General features: G+C 43.9%; 1 protein-coding gene across 1 annotated transcript in view; it reads right to left on the bottom strand.

The window, feature by feature from the left end:
- DLC1 (DLC1 Rho GTPase activating protein) overlaps positions 1–22,196 on the bottom strand; it is a 407,289-nt gene that overhangs the window by 299,176 nt on the left and 85,917 nt on the right. Inside the window, exon 2 of the mRNA XM_025200150.1 lies at positions 6,986–7,135. Coding sequence (XP_025055935.1) covers positions 6,986–7,135 — 150 coding nt within the window. The remainder of the gene's footprint in view (positions 1–6,985; positions 7,136–22,196) is intronic.

Below are 22,196 nucleotides of genomic sequence, written 5' to 3'. Positions count from 1 at the left end.
CCTGTGAAGGGTTCTGAGAATGTGCTCAGCAAGTCCTGAAGTGTCTATACTCCCTCAATTCTATAGCTCAGTGTGTCCAAAATGGGAATAGATGAAACACACTTCTACTTCTGGGCAATGTTCTGAGGCTTGGCATGAAGGCAGTGTAGATAAGTCCTTAGTTACTGTACATGTAAACCCACATACAGAAGACCCAACTGGACAATATATGTAATGTGAGAGTGAGTATATTTAAGTGCAGAAACAAGTTTTCAGACACCTAAAGACAAAAAGGGGTTTTACCTTAGTACAACTTTACCTAAGGTCACATCTGTGCTTTCAAAGGAACAAAAGCAAGGAGTACTGCACTGAAGGGACTCATTCCCACGCTACCCCCCAAAATGGATGTAATGTAGCCTTCATAAAATAGCATTGGGGCTAGGGACAGAAGTTGCACATAAACTGGTTTAAGTTATCAGAAACTGGTTTAAATCTGTAAAACAACAGATGTTCAGTGCACTTAAACTGCTTTCAAAATGGCTGAAGCTGATTTAAGATAAACCTGGTTGGATATAGTATCAGACTGATTCAATTTAGGTTAAACCTGTTTATGGAACTTCTGTCCCAGAACCCTTCCTGGCTCAAGTTAACTCACAGTCCCCAGCATCCTAATATGCACATAAACTTCCTCCACCACCTCACTGCCAGCCCTGGGCTGGGGCCTGGCCAGGCACCCTGCTCGAGCGGGGTGGGGGGCAAAGCCTGGCAGAGACTCCCCTCTCAAAGCAGGGAGCAGAGCTGGGGGGAGGAACAAAAGCCCATAAGGGATTGCCTCCTCCTCCCTGAGCAAGGAACAAGGGAGTAGAAGCCTGGAAGGGGCTACCCCTGCCTCCCAAGCACACCCTGGCTGGGGTCCTGTGAGGGCCAAGGAGAGGGTTTAAACTCCCCTTCCCCTGCCTCAGCTTGGTGGCCTGGACCAGGAGCAGGGATAAGCCTGGCCGGGACACCCCTGCCTCCATGGCAAACCTAGGCTGGGGTCCCATGTGGGCCAGGGAGAGGGTTTAAAGCCCCCCCACCTCAGCATGCTGGCCTCAGGACAGTGCCTGGCCACACCTCTCCCCACCTTGGAAGGCTTCTCTCCCATCTTCCCTCCCTTCCCTTTGGCAGTTGTGGCAGGCTTGGAGCTGTGCTCTAGTGCTCCCCAGCTTCTGGCCTGAGTGACTGCAGCCATGTGGCTGAATTTCCAGAATCAAAAGTGAATGTCTGTTCACTTGCTTCTTGGTTCAGTTCATGTAGTGTAGATTAACCTGCAAAGGTTGAACAGATTTAGCCTCCAGCTTTTTGACTGTTTGTACTTAGCCTGGATGTGTGCATATAGCTACTCCCAAGAGAGTGAGTGCATTGGGGCATAGCCAGTGATACACTATAATGGCTCCATTACATCTGTGTGAGTGTGATGAGTGAGGCCCTGGCATGGTGCTTTGATGATACAGGCATTCTCTGAATGTCAACAGCATGTTTATCTACAGCTGAAGTAAGTTAAGAAGAAGAATGTGACACTTAACTAATACAGGCTCCCAGATTTTCACATCGGCACCTTAGTTTTTTCTTCAGCTAAGTGCACACAGCAGCACAGATACACACAAGCCAGTTAGGATTTGCAAAGAGTGCAGGGTAGGTTTAGTTTTAATACTGCAATCGTATATGCCTGCCTCATCCATTGACTGCCAATGCAATTGGAAACTCTATTATCCAGAGTGAAAACAATTATACTTTAAATATGAATTTTAAAATGTTATTTTCTTGAAAAAGAATATACTATGCACTGTATGTGCATAATGAATGATAGGTATTTAAGTACCAGATTTGCAGGAAAAAAATATAAATATGCTAAAGGTAACCCACAAATTAATAACTACAATCCAAAACAACTAGACTAATTTTTAAGAAACTGGCTCCATGTGGCTATATGTTCATATGCTATAAAATGTGAACATTATGTTCATTATGCTAACATGCATTCTTGGCTCTTTATCCATCATTGCATGATTATTTTCAAGCGAGAGTAGTTGCTAAACCCCCAGATCAGTGGTTTTCGATCTTTTTAGGTTCAAGCCACCCCGCAGTAGACTCGAGGTACCTCTTAGAAAACCCCAGGTCTGAGTTTTCACTCATTTTTTGACTATGGCATTTTTCTGTTGCTAAGAACTCCGAAATACCACTACAGGTCAGGTCAGATTTTTAACCCTATGGATTCTTACTTGAAATAATTTGGTTTATCTTGTGAAATATGTTTGCACACTTAACAGTGCTAACACTGTGTGGCATCCTGAGGCACCCCTGAAAGACTGTCACAACCCAAGGGTGTGATTTTTGTTTGTGTGCGCTTCGGCACTGCTAAATTGTTCCTGCTAAATTGCAACTACTTTGCACAGTGGAGTTTTCTGCTGCAGAGGAGAACCCCGGTGCAAAAGAATTCCCACCACCAGTAGCTTTCTTTGCAGGGTGCATTTCTTTGTTGCAGCACAGAACTGCAAGTTGCAAAGAGCTCCCGCCATTTGTATTCAAATTTGTGCCCCACCATTGGCTAGTTCTAAATTATCCCTACGTGGTGCCTAGCGATTGGCTTGCTAGCCATATAAAAAGCTTGAGTGGTTTCCGCCCAAGTTGGAGGACTCCACGAACACCAGGAGGAGGAGACTTCACACTGTGTGAAGATCTCTAAGCGCTGCGGAGCCTATCGGACCCAGCGCATTTAAAGCAGGCAACAGGGGTCTGATCAGCCTCTCCCCATCACCGAGCACAATCCTCGACGTATCCCTCTTCCCTGTGCACAAAAAGATCCACGGAGCCTAGCAAACTTCGTGTGAGTCTATTCAGGGCTCTTCACTTCGAATCCCTGCGCGCAAGTTCCACGGAGCCTAGCAAACTTTGTGTGAGTCTATTCAGAGCTCTTTGGTTCGAGTACTTTCTTCGGTTGGTGCGACGGGCTCGCGGTTTAGCGCCTCCAACCGGACGGGCTAGAAGAGTGTTCACGGGAAGGAACTCTAGTCCACCTCTCATCTTTTCTATCTGTAACCGCAACTCAAGCAAGTTTTCCAGCCTGCACCGCGACCATCTTCGGTGTAAGTAAACAATCTTTAAATCAACCATTAAGCGTCCGTGCCTAATTCTAGTGTGTCGCCCGTTCTCTCCGATCCAGCGTGCCCGGGCTGTTGGCCACAGCCCGCGCAGAGCGAAAAAGGGCCCGGATCGCTCCCGGCGCGCACAGACTCCAGGCATGTTGTGGCACCCTGGTTGAGAATCACTGCTCTAGAATATTTTACAAGGCCATGAAAGACTGAATGCACTTCCACTCATGGAAAGTTTACTGTTTTTATGGCCATCAAATGTATGACATACAGCCATATGTTGGCTGCCTCAGCTGACAGATTGAATCATTATCAAATAACAGAATACAAAGCAAGACAACAGAAATTACAGCTCTATCACTGTCATGTCATATATATTAATCCCACTACGCTAAGAACCCTGATGAGAGCTCTGAAAGATGAAACATCAAGGCTTAGATTCTGTTCTGCAATAATTTTATATATATTTGGTTCACAAAAAAGCCAATTGGAATTACAAATGTGATATCTGACCAGAAATTTTAGACTTAAAGCTGTTTTAAAAGAATGCTAAGTAGAGAGGAACTATAAACCTTAAGTGCAGTAGTCTAAAATCTATTTCAAAATTTCCCATTTTTATTGTAAGCTATATTTAGGCCCTCTTCCACAGATCTTTTCTAATTCTTTGTTCAGGGATTGCCTGGTTCCTTTCTTCCTCACATCAAACATCTATTTTCCTTCAGTTCTCAGAAATAAGCCAGGTTATGGCACCTTTTCAGTTTTATATTATGTTACCTAGCTTTCTATTGTCAAGGCAACAAATGTCCTTTTATTTGAACCAAATTAAGTATTTCCTATTTTCAGAGTATTGAAAACAACACTTTAATTTCCACCCATCTTTTTTTACCCCAAGGGGATAACGTATGCAAGTTACTGTAAAGAACTGACTCTCCATCCTTAGTCAGGGGTCTCAATCAGGTAATATTATGGCGCCATAAAAGAACTGTACTATAACTTCTTTAATACAAAGTAGTTTTACCTGAAAATTGTTAGGCTGGAGACACGCAAGAAAAAATTCTGCAGTCTGCAGAAATCATCACACTGTTTTTTCAGTCAGAAGCAATCAAAAACTAACTTGACTTAGATTTATGCCTTTGTCTTCCCTAGCTCAAAAATCATTTGCTACAATCCCTATTGCAAAACCTTCTTGAAACTGCATGAGTTGGCCATATTTAGAGGAATCTGTAAATCAGGCTAAATTTATCATAATCACTGTAGGGGACATTTTGTATATTTTCTACACCCCCTCATTTCAATGAGTGTTATGGAATTAATTCCAACTGCACTGTCAATGAGATTTTATGCCAGTTTGTTCACTGGTACAGGGATTAGGAGTAATGTGAAATTCATCCCTTCAGAAAGGGTGTCTTCAAAAAGTTTATATATTAATAAAATCCAACTTATGCATAGATAAATGAGATTTAGAAGGCCTTCTCCAAAGTTCATACAGCCCTCTGCCAAGGGGTGGATTTCATCTTTCAGCATAGCTGAATTTGAGATCATTTTCTGTACAATATGAAAACTGGAGTGCAATCCAAACTTAATGAGAGAGATCAAAGAAGGACTTAGGATGCAGCTAACAGCATACCATTTTTTTTTCAGAAATATTCATTGTTTTTGTTGCAATTTCACTTTTACTTGGATTTTGTGAGTTTCAAGCAACAGTTCAAAATATTTTTTATAGTAGTGAGTGTTTAGGCAGCATGTACTACTAATAAAGAAATATTAATGAATTCAGCATGTTAACAATACCTCTATTTTAGGTCAATTAGATATCAAATACCAATCTTTCTATGCTGCATTTGGAATGGATATCATTAATACAATGCAAACATGAATAGAATGATATCATTAACTATATACTCTTCAACTGACTAAATAACTAACATTCAAATATGATAGAAAAGTATACTGCCCATACATTTTAACTCAAATATATGGACAAAATGATAAATTAGAAAAAGGCTCATTTAAAACATGGCATAAAGTAAATGATTGCTGTAAGATTTGAGGAAGAAGCGGTCAGTTTTTTTATAATTAGAAAAGGCACAGTGGGGATAGATAAGATTAGCAAGAAGGCTATATTCTGATATCTCAAACCAGCCCCTGAAAAAGGTAATAGTAATTCTTCATATTATATGTGTAAGTCAATCTTTTAAATAAAGATTTGTTAATCAGCAGCTGAATTGTGTAGTCCCCACAACATAAGAACTTACTCAAATAAAAACAGTATATTCTGGTCAGAATAATAGTTTAATTGAAGAAGGATTTTTAACTGAAGAATAGCCCCTGGCTGGCTCCCTGCCCCAAATCTCTGGACAGCACAATTGTGCAGTAACAAAAGCTGTAGCTAATGCTTATTTTCATGTTAACAATTGCAAATCAAGTGGTATGTACATATACCTACATTGTAATATTATTGATTCCTGTCTGGTTTATCTTAGTGATAAGAGGTAATAGAAACAGTCTGACACCTTTTGAATTTTGCTGATCTCCCTCTCTTTCATCTGTGGCACTTTTAGACTGCTACATGGGTGAATGCCAAAAAGATGCATTGGGTACCAGTACTTACAGGCTCAGAAATGTAAAACAAAATGTAAATAACCAATTTTATTTTGTAGGAAAAATAGTGCAATCTGCAATGAAAAGGCTCATTGTGACAGAGGCAAGCTCCCAGGCCCAATATCAATATCAGCCTTCCTCCTGTCTCTGAGCAAACCGCTTTCCTGCCATGCCTTGTTGTAAAGTAATTGGGATGTTAATCAGGAGGGAGGCTGCCCATTGAGCGCTCTGCTGTAATGGGCGCTATGTACATGCTGTGACCTCCCCTTATACATGTCCCATACCTCACAGATGTCACACAGTGTGTTAAAATTTCTGGCTCAAGGCTGGGTCAAACTGGGCACACAGTTGAGGCTCTCACACACTGCCCTCATGGACCACACACACACTGCCCCCATCTCACTGGGGCCTCTTGCACTTCACCCTCTCTTACAGGGCCTCTATCGTACTGCCCTATCCAGGGCCACATGCATTCTGTCTTGCTCCCTTGAGCAACCCTGTAGGGCCATCAGGCTTCACCCTTCATGGCTTGGCCAGCCCTGGTGCACCCTTCTGGGCCTCTCTTGCAGCCCTCATCTGAATGGGGCTGGGTGATTATTCAACTATGGACCTACTTTGCCCCTCGCTGGGCCAATACGCCCCTCCCTACACTGTGGCCCAGGGTCTTCCACTCCTACAGGCTCAGGTGCTTTTCTTCTTAAGCATGCCTGGCCTCAACTCTGCCCTCTCCACAGGGACTGGGGTCTTACACCCCTTGGGCTCAGGTGCTCCTCTTTGAGTGTGCCTGGTCCATCTCCAGGGTCCAATACCCCATGGGGCTCATGTGCTTCTAAAAAGTGTGTCTGGCCCCCTACCCGCCTTTTACTGGGAAGGTTCTCAGACCTGGCATTTAAGTGGCACTGCCCCATCACAGGCAGTTCCACCGGGCCTCCCTACCCCAGCAGGGTGCAGTTTTTGGTCATGCTCAGGACCATGAGGCCTCCTCCTTCCCTATAGCCTTACCCTTACCCTTGAGATGTCCCTGAAGCAGGAGCTCTGCTGGATGATGTTGCTCCCAGGATGGTTGGTCTCAAACTGCTATCCTAGCCTAGAGAGATGGGCTCTAAAACGGCTGCCCTAATCAGCCACCTGCCGGCTACCTGCTCCAGCCCGTAAAGTGATGGAGCACTAAAGTTGCTCCGCCACACAAAAGAAAGTAAGAAGATACAGAAAGAGAAAAAAATAACTTAATGCATTTAATTAGAATGAAAAAAAGAATAAACAAACAGGCTCACAGGTATGTGCCTCCGTTTGTACGTTGGGGTGCTGGATGGTGAAGAGCCTGTACTGAGAGCATTTTCAATATCCTGATCAAGCTGGTCCAGTTTCATAAATAGCAGCACCATGGAGTCCAATTGTGACCGTTCTCGATCTTCTCTCATTTCCTGAGGAATGGAACACACAATTATTGAATCTGAAAGGGCATTTCTTGGAAAGCATGAAAAGCTCTCTGTTCCCTAATTTTATCAAAAGATATTGAATAATAGGCAGCAAACTCATTTTCTGGAGAAGGAAAGAAAACTGTTTTGTATTGTCAATAGGCCGTTCATTGAGACTGAGTGCAAAAAAAGAACCTTATATGCATATTAAACGCATATACTTTAAAGCAACATGTTATGAAAAAATATATAGTACTATTTATTATAAAACTTTCCTGGTGGCTTATTTTATTCATGCAAATAATATCTTATTTGAAACTATCACATAAGCTTACCCATCTTTTCAACATGAACAGGTTCATTAGTTTTATGTGAAGTAAGGATTTCTTTCCTGGTGACTGATAAATATATATTAATATAAAACAGAAATTCTGAGTGTAAGATTGAAATGTAAAAGTATCCAAGGCAAGCCATTTTCACCTGTGAATGTCTCTGGCTACCATGTCCTATAGCACAGATCAATGCTATTGCATCTTTAAGTTTTATCAATGTGCTTGGAAGAATCAATTATTTGAAGAATTTTGGCCTTGGCTGTAAAACCTTGCTGTACCTTAAACATCCCTGCACTCTAACAAATACAAGCTGTGCTGTCTTCTTCATAGAGTCTAATACTGGGAACAGGACACTCACATTGCCTGTACACAAGTGTGAAGGCTGCTCCAATGATAAATTAAGTCTGCTAGAGTGTGGTAATTACCATGCTTCAGCAGCCTTTTGTGTCTTGTGTATCAAAATGGTGGTGGTGGTGTGTTCAACAAGCTTTAGTTCAAGTGATCCCACCATTATTCTGAAGTGTGGGTAGGACCATCCCTAGAGCGGGTGTGAATCAGGGCAACAACCCTGGGCCCTGCAGAGCCGGGCAGAGTGGCCACATCCAGCTGCTTGCTACACCGCCCCCACTCCCGCCACCGACACCGACACTGCTGCTGCCAATGACTGAGGCTGCTTTTTCGGATCTGGGGTGCATAAGATTGGGGTGGGGGCAGGGCCTTGCATTGGCTGATTCGCCTCGGGCCCACACCCTGCTTGGGTCGGCTCTGAGTGTAGGGATGCTGATACATGAGGCATGTAATTAGAGTGGCTCTCAGAGGCTGGGAAGAGAGAGAGGGAGGGGGAGGAACAGAAACAAGCATAGTGAAATTGGGCCCCAGGAGGGGCTGCTGTTAAGGCAGGGCTGATACCTGGGAGCTGAGGTCTTAAATCAGTGGACCAAGGTGGAAGGTGTGGTCAGAGAAAAAAGGGCCAAGGCTGTTACAGCTGAAGACACAAAAAGCCCTCAGAAGCCTAAAGGACCACTCCCTGGGGGTGGAAGCACTGAGGGAGAAACAAAGGCTCCAGGTGGGGGCTGGACTGGCCAGGCAGATAAGGCTACTTGTGAGGTTACCTCTCCCCCAACAACAAAACAAACATCAAACTCATAGCAGGTGAGAGAAAGAAGGTGAAGTGGCACTGGGAAAGAGCTGTCAAGTGGGGTGGACCACAAGGGTGAACCAGGTGGTAGGGAGTCCTAAACCCTGCTGTGGGATAGAGAGAGAAAAGTTATAATTCCTCCTTTGGAAAAACCAGCAGTTTTGATGATCATCACCAGATATACAGATGTCACATTAACAGCCCTATGGTGCCTTGTTTCATTTTTTGTTACAACTTGACAATGGCCACACTTGTTGTTACAATGGCCATATTTGTTGAAGGGCTCTCTGAATGTGGTGAACCTCTTACTGAATCTGAGCGAATTTTACAGTAAAGTTTACAAGAAGTATGGCTGTAGGTGAAACCATGGCAAGCAATGAGATGGACTAATTGTCATTTTCTTTCAAGTGGGGGTGGGGTGGGGAGGGATATCGTGATGAAAGTCTGCTATAAGCCACCAAACCAGGAGGAAGAGGTAGACAAGGGCTTCTTTAAGTACCTGGTGAAAGCTTCCCTATTGCAGAATCTGGTTCTCATGGGGAACTTTAGTTATTGGGACATCTACTGAGAGGGAAACACAGCAGTGCAAAAGCAGTTCAGCAAGTTCCTAGAGTGCTGTAGCCTCACCAGCATGCGGTAACAAAGGCATGAGCCCTAGGCACTGACTTAGAGAGGATGCCAGTTAATACCTCACCCCTTCAAAAGTCTTTCCTGCAGCAGACACAAAGTTGAGCAGTTTATCTGGAGTGGGAGGAGAGTGGAATGATGCCCTCCAATTCTGAGACTTTGCCATGAGAGGTGCAGCCTTGGCTGTAGAGGCTGGGGACTAATGTGGCACCAGGCATTGCTCCCAGGAGCCTGCACTGCTGCCTGTTGCTAAGACAGAAACTACAGCAATAGTAGCTGCCACTCAAGTGAAGAGAGCCTGGGCAGGTAAAACTACCTCCCTCTCCCCCTTTCCCCCACAAATCTCCAGTAGCCAGTAGAATTCTGCACTCCATTCCCCAGTCCTGCCCTAAACGCTGAAAGAATTTGTTACCCTTTTTTGGAGTGTATTGGGGATAACTTTTTGATGCAGATGGTAGACAGAACAAATAGAGGGCAAGCTCTTCTTAACTTCCTGTTCATAAACAGGGAGGAATTTGTTTGAGAATGTGAAGGTGGAAGGCAACTTCGGTACAGTGACCATGAAATGATACAGTTCAAGATCCTAAGTAGAGGAAGGAAGGAGAGAAGCATAATAAAGACACTGGGCTTCAGGAAATCAATAGGGAACTGGTTGTTGGGATCTCCTGAAAGGCAAGTCTGAGGAGGGGAAAGGAGTCCGGGAGAGCAAGCTGTACTTTGAAGAAGCACTCTTAAGGGCACAGGATCAACCTATCCCTATGCAACAAAAGAATGGGAAATTCAACAGGAGACCAGCCTGGATAGACAGAAGTTTCTTCAAAGATTTCAAATCCAAAAAGGAATCCTACAAAAAATCAGAAACTTGGTCATAGTACTAGGAAAGATTATAAGAGTGTCTCATGGGCATTTAGGGACAAAATTAGGAAGGCCAAGGCACAATCTGAGGTGCAAGTGGTGAGGGATATAATAGGCAATATAAGGGGATTCTACAGGTGTGCCAAAAATAAGAGAAAGAGCAAAGAAACCATAGGTCCCTTATGAAATGCAGAAGGCAATTTAGTTATGTAGGATGCAGAGAAGGATGAAATATTTAATATACTTTTCATAAAAGAGGCAAACTAACAAATGACAAGTGCAGTTGGCAGCAAGGACAGGGAAGGAGACAAACAATCTAGAGTAGTGGCAGAACATGGTAGGGACTGCTTTGAGAAGTTAGATGCTTTCAAGTCAGTAGGGGGAGATGGGATGCACTGTAGGGTACTGAAGGAATTGGATGAAATAATTTCAGAGCCATTTTTGAGAAGTCATAGAGATCAGGCGAGGGACTAGATACTTGGAAAAAGACAAATATAGTGCCCATTTTTAAGAAAGGGAAGAATGTAGATCCAGGATGCTACGGAGTCTGTCTGCCCTTGATACCCAGAAAGATCATTGAGTAGGTCCTCAAGGAAGCACTTGGAGGAGAACAAGGAAGAACCAGTATGGATTCAGCAAAAGCAAGTCACAGCTGACCAGCTGTGATAAGCTTCCTTTTGTGATAAGCTCTATGGTAACAGGCTCTGTGGATAGGTGAGAGCAGTGAATGTGATATATTTTTTGACACTGTCTCCTATGACATTTTCATTAATAAGCTAAGAAACTACAGAACAGATGAAAGTACTACAAGTTGGATACTTAACTGATTGGATCACCATGCTCAATGAGTGTTCATCAATGCCTCAATTTCCAGTTGGGAGGAGGAATCAAGTGGAGTTCCCCAGGGGTTTGTCTGAGTCTGACATTGTTTAATATATTCATTAATGATTTGGACAATGGGGTTGAGTGCATGATTAGCACATTTGTGGATGACACTAAGTTGGGTGGAGTTGCAGGCACTCTGGAATGTAGGGCTATCCAAAACGACCTGGATAGACTGGAAAAATGGTCTGCAATCAACCACATGGGATTCAGTAAGGACAAGTGCCAAGTCCTGCACTTGGTATAGAATAATTACATACATAAATACAGGCTGGAGAAAGATAGGCTAGGCTGCAGTACTACAGAGAAGGACCTGGGGGTTATGATAGACCATAAGAGAATGTGAGTCAACAGTGTGCTCTTGCAAAATAGGCAAACAGCATACTGGTTTCAATTAACAGGAGTGTCACTGGCAAATTGAGGGAAATGATTCTCATCCTCTATTCATCACTGGTGAGCTTGACCTGGAGCCTGACCTGTTTTGGGCTCCCCACTTCAGAAAAGATGTGGACAGATTGGAAAGTGTTCAGCATAGAGCAACAAAAAATAAGCAGATGCCTGAATGAATGATTTATGAGGAAAGGCTGAAAAAACTAGGGTTATTTAGTTTGAAAAGAAGACTGAGGGGGGAATCTGACAGCCATCTTCAAGTACTTGAAGGGGACTTGAAGAGACATTGGTGATGGACTTTTCTCTGTGGCTGAAGGGGATAGGACTAGAATAATATCCTCAAGGTGCAGCAGAGGAAATTTTGATTGTTGATTAGGCAAAACTTGCTGATAATGAGGGTGGTCAAGCATTGTAACTGGCTACTTAGAGAAGTTGTGGAATCTCCATCCTTAGGAAATTTTTAAGAGTAGTTTCAACAGACACTTGGCTGGGGTGGTTTAGTCCAAGATTATCCTGCTCTGAGCAGGGACCTGGACTAGATGACCTTGTGAGGGCTGTCTGCCCCTACTTTCCTAAGGTAAAAACACCAAGAAATTTCTGCAACCCAAACCCCTCTGTTTCTTAGTTTTGCTTGATGATTCTGGACTTCTTTATATGGGGAACAAAATAGTGTTGTATCTCCAACCTATCTTGCAGAAAGCCAAATGCATGGTGAAATCAATGTGATTTAGCTGATCAAGGAGTTGGAGGAGCTTCCACCTGTCATGGGGCTATGCTACATTGTAGTCCTGTGCAAGTAGGCAGCTATTTGATCCAGCTGCTTCGGATGCCAGGGATCTGATTCAGAGCTCTGGACCGGGTTCCCACTTCAATCTGGCCAAAGCGGCTCCAAAGCTTCAGAGCTGCTTCGGAGATCCAGCCATAGGGTATAATGGGGAATTAATGAAATATCTATAACTGTATTTTTTTTTTGTCTGATTTGGGTGAAACTTGCAGGGATGGTAGCTTCTGCTGAGAGCACGAAGCCTGCCAAGTTTCAACAAGATCAATGAAGGCGTTTGGGGGGCAGTGCACCCCAAATTCTTGAAAGCAACACTCATGTCACATGGATGTGTTAAGCCATAGTGGGGTCAAAACTGCAGGGTGGTGGCCCCTGGTGGGGCCACAAAGCCTGCCAAGTTTCAAGGTGATAGGAACAGGGTTTTGGGGGGACCTGCACCTCAAGCTGCTGACAGGCAAAACTCATGACATGAGTGACACTGTGCAACTGTGTCTGTCTTGAGGTGTAGGGGGACTACTGCAGGTCTGGCTATTAAGCTACTATGTTACCAGTTACCAATTAATCATGATTCACTCAGGGCTCAGCTCAATACACAGTATCTAGCTACTACATAACGAGTTAATGAGCATGGATTAACACCTACAAAACCAAACTAAGGAGAGAAAATAATACAGACAATCAACTGCCTCAAGACAAGACACAGTCAGTTGCACAAGTACCCATGTCATGAGTTTTGTCTGTCAACAGCTAGAGGTACAGGGCCCTAGAACCCCACTGCACCCATCTCCTTGACAGCTGGCAGGCTTTGTAGCTGGAGTAGGGGTTAGCAGGCCTGCAGCTTCACTGCACCGTAACACACACAGGGTCATCTAGGTCACTAGTTTTGCCTGTCAGCAGCTTGAGGTGCAGTTCCCCCCAAACCCCTGCACCTATCTTCTTGAAACTTGGCAAGCTTTGTGGCCTCACCAGGGGCCACCACCCCTGCAGTGTCGTCCCCGCCCCCGCCCGTGGTGTAACACATACACGTGAAAAGAGTTTTGCTTTCAACAATTTGGGGTGCAGTTCCTCCCAAACCACTGAACCTATCTTCTTGAAGCTTGGCAGGCTTCATGCTCTCAGCAGAGGCTACCACCCCTTCAAGTTTCATCAAAATCAGACAAAAAACAAAGTTATAGATACTTCATTGATTCCCCATTATACCCTATGGCTGGATCCCCGAAGTGGCTCTGAAGCTTTTCCAAACTGCTTCGGAAGCTCCAAAATGCTTTGGAAAGCCTAACGAAGCCAGCACTCTGATCTGGTCATGCTGCTTCGGACGCCTAGTGTGTCCGAAGCTTCTCTGGATCCGAAGCTTCTCCGGATCTGAAGCCTCGCACAGCCCTTCTACATCGTGGCTGTACCATGCAAGTCAATAACTAGGCACACATAGTTTGGAGACTAAACTAATTCACCAGCTAATCTTATTACTACATAGAAGTAGTACACTCTCAGAAGAAGAGCCACCCTACTGGGAAGCACTGCTACTCTCTTCAAGTGGATTGATAATACTGGAGAATAATTAATTATAACTGACTGGGCAAAATATTATCTTGAAGGCCTACCCAAAAGGGATAATCAAGCTTGTAAAAGAACAGGCTTTGGGCTTAAACCTTTTTTTTGCCAAAATAAAGATATATTTAGGTACCACAATATTTCAATATTCCTATTGCATAGGTTTATGAGATCAGCAGACCAACTCTGTTATCCTTGTCATAAGGAGTGTCTGTATTCAATGTTAACTATTTGTATGATTAACTGTACACCAAAATAGTTGTTTTCTGTCTGGTATGTTATACAGTCAGGTCACTATTGAAATGTATACATAAAAGACTGAAATTTATTCTAACCAACATTAAAGTATACAAATAAAAAAAGCTTATCTTGAGTTGGAAATTCATTAAGCAACACTAAATAAATATTATTTTAGGATTCATCTATGTTTAGACAACTTTAGCCTTGATGCTATCTCATAAAGTTTCAAGACTTTTATGGCCTATTTGTCTTCTTTGTATCTTCCTTGTGCCTATATTTTGGGATCCTGTTACCAACTTGTGATTTTATCTAAAGCTGCAAGACAGTAACAATTAATTCACTTTCTTTTGAAGACATATTATTTCCTTCTCCTGTCCTCTAAATTACTTCCAAGACCAAATGTAATGTCCATTTGCTGTTATTTCTACTACGGAAATGAAATAAATGTTTTAAAAAATGCAGGCTGTACACAGTAAGAGATGTCCAATTAAAGTTGCCTTTGCAAACTGAATGTATTCTCTTTGTGTTTGTATTACAACAGTCTTGAATGACATGAACATATAGTTGCCCCTCCTCACCTCAGACTCTCAGTTAGGTAAACTATTATTAAGCACTTTCAATCTGTGTTTTCAGTCCAGAAACATAGTATAAAATGTGTGGAAGTTAATTCCTGATCTCACTAAGGAAATCATTTAGGTCATGAATTATGAAAAATTACAGTTCTTGTAAATTTTTGCTAGCTGGTGTGATCAAAATGGATGTGAAGATGGAATCCATTTCAAGAATAAACGTCAGTAATTTAGGGTATAACATATTACATTAATTTCCAAACCAGAAGGTTCTGGAGTTACTCTCAAATCAAGAACTTGAGTTACTCTTAAAGAAGCTAGAGACAGCATATTATAGCTGTATTTTAAAATACAGTTACAGGCACACATCCACCCTTAGGTGTGTCTGTTTTGACACCATCCAGTATTCATACAATAAGATCTTTTGGTGTGTATGGTTCCAGACCAAAAAAAAAAAAAAAAGTAAACTGAATTTGGAAAATGCATTAGGCTTATTCCTCCCCTCCTTCCCCACCCTCCTCCCTGGCTCATACTGACCCTATTATACAGAGTTAAAATTGACCTTTCAATTTCTTTTCAGTGCAACCACAATTATACATTTTCTGGGTCTGAAATGTTTGGGCTTGGATTTCTGCAAAAATCTTTGTAATATTTTCCTCTTAGTTTGCTGGTACATACTCTCAACTTTGGCCTTCTTATATTTAAAATTCATAGGAGAACAGTGAGCAAGAAATCAAAAGGGAATTCTACCATCTTTCTAAAGATACAAAGTATTTTATTACGACTTTTATGGCCATAGTCATCGGTATAGTCTGGTGGCTGTGTGTTGCTCTACAGAGGCACACAACAATCAGCCCACAGTGGATAAAAAGAAGGAAGGCCAGGGTGATTGGTACATTATTCATACAATGATAATTATGTTTTGGTTTGGTACATTTTTTCATACTACCAAGGCAGGACAAACCATTCGGAAAGTGCATTTCAGAACCATTTGAAGCGTATACCTCAGGTTCCTCTTCTCTCCTGAGACTCACATTTCTCTACACATACACTCTCCTGCATTCTATACTCTGTGTGTGTGTGTGTGTGTGTGTGTGTGTGTGTGTGTGTGTGTACACCCCCCCTGCAGTATAGACATATGTACATACTCTGTGTGTGTGTATATATATATACACACACACACACACACACACACACAGAGTATGAGTCTGAGTCATTATATATATATAATGACTCAGTATCTCAGTTTCCGTCTTGCACACTATATTCCTGTGCACACACTGGCACTCCAGATAATTAACCAATTTACTTGTAAATTAGTAAGTTTACTATGTCTATTACTATATACACAATTATTTTGAGAGGATATGGTCTTCATACAGAAATCAGAAAGCAAATGAAAAGAAACTGTTGTTGTCGTCTTTGCTATATCTCATGATCTGTGGAGCTTATTCATCTGAATACTTAGTACTGGTAAAACTTTAGTTATACTTCTGGAACTAGGAGTGTTTTATCTACAGCAATACAATTAGGTACTGTGACAGGGTGTAATCTCCCAGGTCTGGTGACAGTATGAGCCCACCCACCTGTCTAGGGCAGTCTACCCAGTCTCTCCTGCCACACCCTTGATGTAAAGGAAACTGGTGTTACAATAAGCAGGAGGCTCCCCATTTTAAGACTCCAATGTCTAGGGGTGTACACATGACTCCAACCTCCCCTTGTCGTGTCTATCACAGAGTGAGATCCCCAGGGGTGGCTGTGATGCCCCTGGCAGCTCTGTGACCATGCAAGCTCTGCCCTGAGGGTGCCCTCTTATCTCATCTGCTACACCTTTGATGGAAAAATAACTCGGGAGGCTACCCATGAGCCTTTGATTAGTCCTAGTTCACTGAACCTTACTCAAGTTCTCTGATCTGTAGTTCCCTTTGCCAGGCCACTCTTCAGTATGGTGCAGCACGAGACACCTCAGGCCTTATGGGCCAATTACGTGTCTCCAACCACCCTTTTACCATGCCTCATGCCTCGCGGGTGTTACATTGCTGTTATAATCTGTTGGGGCCTTAGCCTACTCAGACTCCACTCCTTTGATATAGCTAGGTCTTCTAGCCTAGACCCACTGTGTTGGGCCCAGTTTTGAGGCACTAGCCCACAAACTCCTTTTATTACTGGGCCCCTGGCCCTTGCAGCTCATGCCCCTCTGGTGCTGGGCTCTCTGCACCCCTGAGACTGCTCTCCTCTGGTGCTGGGACTCTACACAATTGTGTGCCTCCAATGAGGCCTCCTTCTCCCCTATTAGCCTCTTACTGGTCCATTGGTGCAAACACAAGCCTAATCCCCTGGGCTACATGATAACATTAATAATAAAAGCAGCACTCTGCCCCTTTAAAAGGGCCAACTTCTCCCCTTGGAATACCAGCCCCTTTTATCTCTGGGCACCTTGTGAACCCCTGGAGCCTTACTGTGTTTAGAGGTAGCAAAGCAGGTAGCCAGATGCATGGGGCTGCTCTTTTGTGCAGGAGCTTCTTCTCCTGGCAGTTGCCAAAGAGAGAATGACCCCCAGCCAGCCTCAGCTCTGACCTTATATGTACCCTGGGCTCTGACTCCTTCTGGTCAGCTGACTGCCTGCAGGTGCCAGCTAACTACCTTGTTAGCCTGTTACTCAGGCAACCTGCAGCTGTGGTGCTCTATGTAGCCTGCCAGGCTCTTTTGCTAAGCTGTTTCTGCTCTTAAAGGTGCAGGCAGCCCTAGGTTCCCTGCAACACTGTCCCATGCCTCACAGATGTCATCCTTGAGTTGCTGTTTGCTCTGGCTCAAGGCCAGGCCAAACTCAGCCCCTTGCTAGGCCTCACACATTCCTTCTTTCTCTCTGCCCCAACAGACCTCACTCATTCCACCCACTCTTGCTGGGCCTCTCACGTGCTGCCCCACATAGGGCCACATTCAGCCTTCCCTACTCCCTTGAGTGGCTCCTGTAGGCCATGAGGCTCCCCTGCACAGCCTCTCAGGCCTCTCCTGTGACCCTCACCTGAATGGGGACCAGCCAATTCACCTGGCCCTGGATAAAGCTCTGACCCAGGCCCCTCTCTGGGTAACTCATAACTCTTGCTCTTTGATTAGGGCCAATTACTTGCCTCCTCGGCCTCAGGTCCACTTGCGGCCTCAGGCATGTGTGGATTTACTTGGGCCTAATTGCTCCCTTCCTGAGGCCTCTACACATGCCCCTTCTCTGAGTCCTCAATTCATTCACCCTATGGGCACTCTGCCAATCTCTGGCTTCTAACCCCATGCACTCCACCCCTTCACTGGGGTACCTACTATGCCCCTCTCGCTGGGGGCCATACTCTACCCCTATATTGGGGGCTCAGGGTCTGACACCCTCACAGGCTCAGGTGCCTCTGCCTCGGCATGCCTAGCCAACTAACTCTGGGGTCTTACACCCCTATGGGCTCAGGTACCTCTGCCTAGGCATGCCTAGCCCCACTACTCTCCAGTCTTCATGACCCACCAGATGGTGGGCCGTGGGGTTATCAGGCAACCCTACTTGCCCTTCACCAGGGAGGTAATTGGCCTGGCATTTCTGAGGAACAGACAGCCCCACCAGACCACCCTTACCTGGCAGGGTGCAGTTTTAGGTCTTGCCCAAGACTAAGCAGGCCTACCTGCCCTGGTGTAGCTCCCTCATTAGGGCTCCTGTATGCTGTCCTTGGGCTTTATCTCTCATTGGGTCCAGCTCTCACTCTGGCCCTATTCTGATCTTATAACAACCTGCATGGTGGCTGATCCCTACCATCTTCAGCTGTGATGTCCCCCCAACGAAGAGACTTTTAGCCCTTACAGGCTCTGGTTCTGCCTCCAGGCCACTAGGGGTGCCAGATAGCTCACATTGGCCCTGACTTGCCCCTCGCATTGGGCTTAATTGCCTTTCATCCCTGGCCCTGTTCCATTGACCAGTGCAAGGGATCAGAGAGTCAGTCTAGCAGCTGCTGATGCCCATACTCCAGAAACAGGTCCCTTCTACTCTGGGGCTTGCCTGGCCCCCTTGTAAGCCTACCAGCTGTTAGCCCCATGCCTAGGCTGGGCCTTGTTCTAACTAGGCCAAAACCTTCTTCCTGGGGCTCTGGGCCCCTCTGGGACTGTAGGAACCTCCTGCCATCCCCACAGTTCCTCCCTTACCACCAAGGTGTTCCATGAGCAGCAGCTCAGCCAGATGTTGTTGCTCTTTCGGCTGCTTGCAGCAAACTGCTGCCTCAGCCTAGAGAGCCAGGATCTAAAATGGCTGCCTCATCGGGGCTGGCCTGCACCTGCTGGCTGCTTGCTCTCAGATCTTAAAGGTGCTCCATCACAGGTATAGTATATGATAAGGCATTCATTTTAACCATATATGTGCTGGAATCAACATATTAAACTAGACAGACCAGTGATCTGTTTCAGTAATATAATTCTTATATTTTCAACATTGCGCCAGAAGTTTTATTTCAAAGCTCACCTATCAGTGGTAAACTAAGAAAAGAAATAATGTTGATAACGCACCAGAAAAATTATGAATTGTCAAACATTTCAGATTAGCATACAAACTAATGCAGTATTACAGATAGCATGTTGCTAATTTCAGTTCAGTTTGACAATATTTCACAAGGAGCCAGTAGTTCTAAAAACAAAACCTAGTAAAATTCAGTTAGGTTTATCCTGTTTTTAAAGTGATTTTCTATTTTATGAACAGTAAGCTGTTAAATTTCATCATTAGAATAACATGTCTTATTACATTGTTTCTTTGGCTGTAGTGAAGTACTAGATAACAAAATTATCTGAATCAAAACCAAAACCAAACGTTCAGGATGAACCTGTGTTAAATTTTAGACAATACCCCTTCAGGAGAAGGAAGTGCTGGAGAAGGGGTTATGCATTTATACAGAAATAGTAAGAATTCTGGAGGATGGCATATCTTGAAGCTGAAATTGAATGAAATTTTAGAGTATCTGTCAGGGGAGGGTAGCTTGAATGATCAGACCTTCCAGAGGAGCACAGAGGTAAGAAGGAATTTCTACTCTACTCTACCCCTTTTTTGATACTCTCAGGGAATCGATCAATGGACACTTTGGGGTTTCAGGCAGCACATATTCTCAGTGCTGGAGAAGGGGTGGGAGAAAAGCATACACTTCTCTGGAGGCAGCGACTGATACATGGATAAATGTCTCCATTGTTTTATTTAGAATTATTATGACAATTTTTTACTTAGTGAGAAATGTTGTGTGAGAACCTGACTGAAAATCTGTTCTGTTGTGCCCGTTTTTTGTATTAAAAGGAGATGAAATTTCATTGGTCCCTTTATAATTTTGAATACTATGCCTTAGTTAAATGTCTAAGACTTCCCCTCCCAGAGGTAATATCATAGAAGTTTCAGCAAAAATAAAACATGCATTTTTTAGCAAATGGTAGAATGAATCACCAAACTATAATATATTTGAAGAAAATGTATGATACTCAAGGTATTTATAGAAAGTATTAGAAAAATCCAACTGCCCAGAAACAAGGTTTGTTGTTTAAAAAAAAAAAATGAATTGGTCTAGTCTGTTAGAGAAAGCTATACCTTGTCTAATTTATCTTAATTGTTATTTCAGCTACATTAACAAAAATACTCTGATTTTTAATGTCCGGACCTTACATCCTGCTTGGGGGAAGGAACAGAGCTAGTGCTGTCATGTTCTCATCTCCTTTGCTATCCATAACCTGTTTTATTCCTTAAAATGATAGAGAATACAGTCCAAGTATGGTACTAGAGGAAACTTTAGTGAGAGATAAAATTCTTAGTCTTTTCCCAAAGTTTATATTAGTTGTACATTGCAGTGTAAAGGGATAAAAGCTATGTGTCTGATTTATATAACTGCTTGTAAAATTCAACAGATAGCTCTGAAACAGGATGTATTGCATTATCTGTAGCTCTTGCTTGTCAGTTCAGATGAATGCCTTCACAGTTTATAAAAAGAGATTGAATATCTTTCCATTTTTTAGTAGGATATTTTTTAGCAAGGACAGACAAGGATGAGGAATTTAATGTCAACTGTAATATATAACATTAATGTAAGACTTTAGGCTCAGTCCAACTGGCTTCAGATCAAAGTTGCTTAGAGAAATACACAGTCAACTCTTTTCCTAAAAGATCCCTTTCTTTTGTGGGTGAGAAACTGGTCTTGCCAGCTCAGCAGCAAAGTCTTCCTCTGAGATCTAAGGTTTACTTTTAATGAAACTGTAGGTATCTTGCTTTTTCAAAACCAACACGATTTATGACTTTTTCATACATCTGGCTCAGCATGTTTGCCTCGCACAACTGGGATGGTGCCTAAATAGCTATTTGTAAATATCAGTTTATAAATACAACAAGCAGCATATACAATTGTGTGAATGCATCTCTTATTATTGAAGCCACTTAACCCAGTTTTTATAGTATGAATTTTATATGAATTCAGGCTTCACTAGCACCAAGCTTTAATTCCCAGGACAAGCACCAATCTGAGGGATCATTATTACATAGCTGGGATGTCTCAGCATAGTGTACTGAGGCACTAGGGCTTCATAAAGCAAATACTGACACTGATGGCCAAATCCAGCCAGACTTTTCCTATCAAATTTCATGTCACTATAGGTAGATACTCATGGAAAATATAGATTATGATTGCTGGATTAATACTGAATTGTACATAGATGAAATACTAATACAGTGCAACTATATGTGCAATTAGTTGCGATTAAGTTACTGCACATTAGCCTAATCTGCAGTAACTGATTTTTGGCACGTCTCTACACGTGTAGGCAACTGGAACTAAAGTTAGTGCCAGTTCCCTCCAGGCCTGCCATGTCCTCCTGTGGCCATCTCAAGGAGCTCCAGCCTCCAGCCATACGGTTGCCAGCACTTGGCAGCCATCTTGGAAACTGAATCCTGGCCAGCCCCTTCTCTGCCCAAGAGCTGCATGTCCAGCTTAGGGGCAGAACATAGCAGATCCCTTCTTGCCCACCCTGCCTCCCCACACCATGGCTACTCCAGCCCCTGCCCCTGACAGTGATCACCATTGCCCCACACTCCTACTGGCCATGGTGTTGGCCCTGCTGGCCCCAGCAGGACCGCCTCCCTGCTCAGGCCCCAGAAGAGTAGGGGTCAGGACCAAGGGCACTGGTTGCAGGAGGCTCTGGTCATCCCCCTCTTCCTGCACTCCCTGCTGCAGCCTGCCTGCCCCATCATTCCCACACCTCCTACCCCTTGCTCATCCCAGCACCACTCTCAGGACACACACATAGTTGAAACAAAATAACTTTATTTCCCCAACAACATCCACCCCATCCCTCCCTCCTCCCCGGTCTACAAATAGAATGCCTTCCCGCATCAACCAACAGAGCCCCTCCACCACCCTCCTCACCCACCAACAATAAAAACCTGCTTACAAATGGAAAATACTATTTGCAAATTTCTGGTCCTGGAGCCCAGAGTGGGGGCTTGTGGGGAAGGCCTGGGGGGCAGAGCCTTGGGGCAGGTACCCAACACCCCAGCCTCAGGATGTTCCTCTGCAGGTCTGGGGGCCATGGCAACCCTAGTGGGTGGCAGCCTCATGCATGGTCAGGTCTTTAGGCATGTGGTTTGGGAAAGAGCAGTGGGGCTTGGCCCAGGTGGGTGGTGGCAGGTCCAGGGAGTTTGGTAGGTAGGAGGTGCTTG

The sequence above is a fragment of the Alligator sinensis genome, unplaced genomic scaffold (genome assembly GCF_000455745.1).
Source record: "Alligator sinensis unplaced genomic scaffold, ASM45574v1 scaffold516_1, whole genome shotgun sequence".
Lineage (NCBI taxonomy): Eukaryota > Metazoa > Chordata > Crocodylia > Alligatoridae > Alligator > Alligator sinensis.
The sequence above is the reverse complement of the archived record's forward strand: the minus strand, read 5'-3'. Positions and strand labels throughout refer to the sequence as shown.